The sequence below is a fragment of the Rhincodon typus genome, chromosome 19, assembly GCF_021869965.1.
Source record: "Rhincodon typus isolate 14 chromosome 19, sRhiTyp1.1, whole genome shotgun sequence".
Taxonomy (NCBI): domain Eukaryota; kingdom Metazoa; phylum Chordata; class Chondrichthyes; order Orectolobiformes; family Rhincodontidae; genus Rhincodon; species Rhincodon typus.
The window spans coordinates 3,044,293-3,049,166 of NC_063350.1; the positions used below are offsets into that span (position 1 = coordinate 3,044,293).

The window sequence follows — 4,874 nt, forward strand, 5'->3', positions numbered from 1 at the left end:
ACCCTTCACACCCCCTACTCACTGTCTACACAACTCCCTTACAATTACGCTCTGACCCCCACAGCTCACTGCTCCCTCTGAGCACTAACCACTGACCTTTGCACTCCCACTGACCTACACCGGCAAAATCAGAACCAAGGCCCCAGGTTTTAGAATTCCCTCTCTTGTTTTCAAATCCGTTCATGGCCTCACAATCTGTAATCCTCCAAAATCTTTGCAATCCTCCGATTCCGGCCCCTTTCCTATCCCTTTGCCCTGTCACTGGTGACTGTGTATTCCATACTCTGGGCCCTAAACTCTGCAAAACCCTTCTGCCTTCCCATCTCTCTCATTCTTTCCTGCTACGGTCCTGCTCTAACAGTCTGGTGTTTCTTTTCCTCTGCTGCTGTTTCTGCCCCATTCTAGATTCCAATCATCCCCTCCCCATCTCGCCCTATCCCCATCACCTACTCTTGTCTCCCCCTCCTCTTTATCCAGCGCTCCCTGAAACATATCAACACAATTCCCCTCAATCCCTCCCTGTGATAATGTTTTCTACATTCTCACCACTCTCAGGATAGAGTTTTCCCTCAAATGCTTTTTTCAATTAATTAATGACAACAGCTGATATTTTCTGAGGGAATTTTCCTTTCATTAATTCTCCAGATGTGGACTAGGTGGGTAATTATTGTCCGTTCAAAACTGCTCTGACAATATTTGAAAGAATGAAGGGACTTTCTCAGCCATTTCAGAGGGGGCTCAAAAGCCAACCATTTTAGTACGAGTTTGGAGTCACATACAGGCCCAGTCCAAGTAAGAACTGCAGCTTTCCTTCTCTAAAGGAGTGTTTAATTTTACTGAACAATCCATGGTTTTTATGGCCTAGTTCTATATGACTTTCATTGGTTTTAAATTAATTTGGGCTTCAATTGCCAATCAGGTTTCACTGGTGCGTTTGATCCAATAGCCTCCTCATTACCAGCTCAGTAACACAACTGCTACACCCAATGATCTAGTGCAGTACCACTGAGTTAGGGGTGGAGAAATGTCAGCCAAGGTTGCTTCCAGGAGACTGTGGATGTGTCTGTCATAATGGAGTCAGAAGTCAGACGACACCAGTTATAGTCCAACCGGTTTTATGTGAAATCAGGTGATGAAGAAGCAGTGCTCCAAAAGCTTGTGTCTTCAAATAAACCCATGGGACCATGACCTGATGTCATGTGATTTCTGACCTTGTCCACCCCAGTCCAACACCAGCACCTCCACGTCCTGTCATAACGGAGAACTGGGATAGACTGTGATGCCCCCTTTGAGCAAATAGCCTGGTTGCCCTCTCTAACTCTGTTTGCACAGAGACGTGTCCCTCTGGTGACGTTCAGAATGTTGACAGCACTTTTAGATCACACCCAGAACCACCGTGAAATCTGCAAATCCTCAACGCTAACCAATTGCTATTCCCTACTCCCTTCATCAAAACATTGCTGGCTGTATCCTCACCTCTCTATCTCTCTCTTTTTCATCCTTCAAGATGCTCTTTAAAGGTTTCCTCTTTGGTCCAAGCCTTTAACCACCTTTCCTAATGTTTTATTTTATAGCTCAGTGCCAATTATTTTTTCTGATTATGCTGAAATGAAGTGTATTGGAACAGTTGACCAGAGGGGATACAAATCAGGAAACGGAGGAATAAAATGCTTCAGTTCCAAGTTTGGAAATCTACTTTGGCCTCCCCCAGCATTTCACTGACCTGAGAGGTTCCAGTGATCATGTTCTTAATGAAGTCCCTGTGGCCAGGAGCATCAATGATGGTGATGTAATACTTTGGTGTCTCAAACTTCCACAGAGAGATGTCAATAGTGATGCCTCGCTCACGCTCAGCCTTCAGCTTGTCCAGGACCCAGGCATATTTGAAGGAACCTTTACCCATCTGAGCAAGAAGAGAGATCAGAGCAGGTTTTCCTTCTCAATGTTCGGTATCAATTAGACAACTGTATTACAAGGATCATCAAACATCTACCACAGAATCGCCACCTTTTAAAACAGTGTGGAAATCAATCTGAAGATTGCAAAAAAAGTATTTATAAGAATATCAAACTTTAACGAAACATTATTTATATAGATTGCAGAGCGCAGAGGGAGGCCATTCAGCCTCTCCTACCTGTACAAGCTCTCTGTAAGAGCTATTCAATTAGTTCCAACGCTGTTCTGCCGCCACCATAGCCCTGAATGTTCTTCCATTTCAATTATTTAACAAGTTCCCTTTCAGGATGTTGACACTTATTGCAGTCTATATGTGATGATGACAATTAACTTGATTCAAGTTCCTGAACAACAGAGTCCTCCTGGCTGGATGTTGATTTTGTCATTTGATTATGTTCCTATGGAACATGCTGGAACATTTTCCTACCTTGAAGGTGCAATATCAATTAGTTTGTTGTTGTTGGCTACAGGAACCAGTGACTATGAGAAGCTCCAGGTCCTCCCTCCAAAATGTCACAGAATCCATACAGTGTGGAAGCAGGCCATTCAGCCCATCAACTCCACACCTCCACCTTATCACTGTAACCCTGTATTTCCATTGGCCAATCCAATCCACCTAACCTACACATCTTTCAACTATGGGAGGAAACCCATGCAGACACAGGGAGAACATGCAAACTCTGCACAGGCAGTCACCCAAAGGTGGGATTGAACCCAGGTCCCTGGTACAGCCAGGCAGTAGTGCTAACCACTGAGCCACCACGCTACCTGTGTGTGCACCCTGCCAGTGGACAGCAACATCTAAGCATCTATTACCCTCACTAACCCTAAGGATAGGGTGGGAGGTGAGGCGCCTTCTTGAATATCACCATTTCGCAGGGTAGTAAAGAGTTAAAAACTTTGCCATGGGTCTGGAGTCACATGTAGGCCAGACCAGGTAAGGATGGCAGATTCCCTTCCCTAAAGGACAGTTGTGACCCAGATGGGTTATGACAACAGACAGTGGTTTCACTATTACAACAGCTCTCTCCTCCAGATGTTTATTGGGTTCAAACTTCCCCATCTGACATGGCAGGATTCAACCCCAAGTCCCCAGAACATTAACCTGAGTCTCTGGTTTACTAGTCCAGTGATAATCCCACTACTCCACTGGCACTACCTGTCCAGTGATATAACCTTTCTGGTACTGATGTGACAGAGATGATTACAGAAATGGGGAAGAATGAAGCCATGGAGGGATTTGAATACAAGGATAAGAATTTTACATTCGAGGTGATCCTGGACTCGAGCTAAAGCACTGTGGATTGTATTATTGGAGAGCTGGCTCACTTGTTTTAACAATAGGCTGCCTGTGTGTGGGACCACCCGTGTGGCATTTTGAAGTGATTGTCCTGCTGCCTGATCTGAATGGGAGCTTCCAGCTAACTGCAAGGTCACATACCTTAGAAGCAATGTTCAAGCCAGGGCAGCTCAGCAAGCACAAGTGGGGCCAATGTGTGCAGGGAACGTGGTGGGAGTTAGGACAAGGGCAGCAGAGTTTTAAACAAGCTGAAGTTTTGGGTTAGGTGACCAACCAGGACAGCATTGAATAATTGAATAATAAAACCAAGAAGTGCAGATGCTAAGGATACCACCAGCACCGTGGCTCAGTGGTTAGCCATGCTGCCTCACAGCGCCAGGGACCCAGGTTCAATCCCACCCTCAGGGGACTGCACGTTCTCCCTGTATCTGTGCGGGTTTCCTCCGGGTGCTTCAGTTTCCTCCTACAGTCCAAAGATGTGCGGGTTAGGTAGATTGATCATGGGAGATGTGGAGTTATAGGGATATGGTGGGCTGGATCTGGATGATACACTCTTTGGAGAGTCAGAGCAGACCTAATGGTGCATGACCTCTTTCTGCACTGTAGGGATTCCATGAGGTAAAACAAAACCATCAATTGCTGGGGAAAACTCAGCAGCTCAGAGTTAACATTTTGGGTCCAGTTGCCTAACAAAGGTCCATTAACACTGTTTCTCTGTCCACAGATGATGCCAGACTTGCTGAGTTTCTCCAGCTATTTCTGTTTTAAATTGGAATAATCAATGCAGATGTAACAAAGACACGGTGGGCAGTTTTGGCTGAGGCAGGGGTGGATATGGTCAGGGTGACAGAGCGGTGGGAACAGGTAGACATGAGGCACGATACATGATCAGCAACTCACATCAGGATCACAGGGAATCCCTGAGATTGTTAGCAGTTGGGTAGGGCCAGGGAATAGAGGGTGCCTCGAAGCTTCCAGCATGTTCTGTGATATTTCCAACCATTTTCAAAGCACATTCTCTGCATTTAAAGCATCTCCCATGAGACGTTTAAAGAATATAAAAATGGAAAAGGGGTGAACAAAGAGCGCAGAATTGCTGAATTTGCTGGAGAATCACACTTGAAATTAAAAGTAAAATAAAAATTGATGCTGATGGTGACTAAGGCCCCTGGATCACAGATAATTCCCAAAAAATATCAGCTTTGAAAAAAAAAACAATAGCAGATGTCAGAAAAGGCACACAAGTAAAATTAATTCAATCCTGCAGCCATCACATGCACATCACTGGTATATTCTGAATGCCTGGAGAATTACAGCTATTGACGGCCTGACCCATGTGTGAGTCAGCAAAGACACAGAACCTGGAATAGATCGCCATGGAAACCAAGGACAACAAGTTGCATTTATATAGCACTATTAATGTAATAAAGGAATCCAAGATTCATAGCAATGTTATCAAAAAAAATTTCATCAAACAACTGAAGGGATTATTACAACAGATAAGGGGTAGGTTTTAAGGAGGAAAGGGAGCTAGAGAGACAAAGAGCTGTATAGCGAGATTTCCAGAGGTCACCAAAGGCAGAGACTGAAATGAGGATGTACTAAATTGGATCAGAGA

General features: G+C 44.7%; 1 protein-coding gene across 2 annotated transcripts in view; it reads right to left on the reverse strand.

Annotated features, from left to right (window-relative positions):
- Positions 1-4,874, reverse strand: part of LOC109933965 (elongation factor 1-alpha 2) — a 23,655-nt gene that overhangs the window by 14,786 nt on the left and 3,995 nt on the right. For both annotated transcript variants that reach the window (XM_048608479.1, XM_048608480.1), the window contains exon 3: positions 1,724-1,903. In XM_048608479.1, coding sequence (XP_048464436.1) covers positions 1,724-1,903 — 180 coding nt within the window. The remainder of the gene's footprint in view (positions 1-1,723; positions 1,904-4,874) is intronic.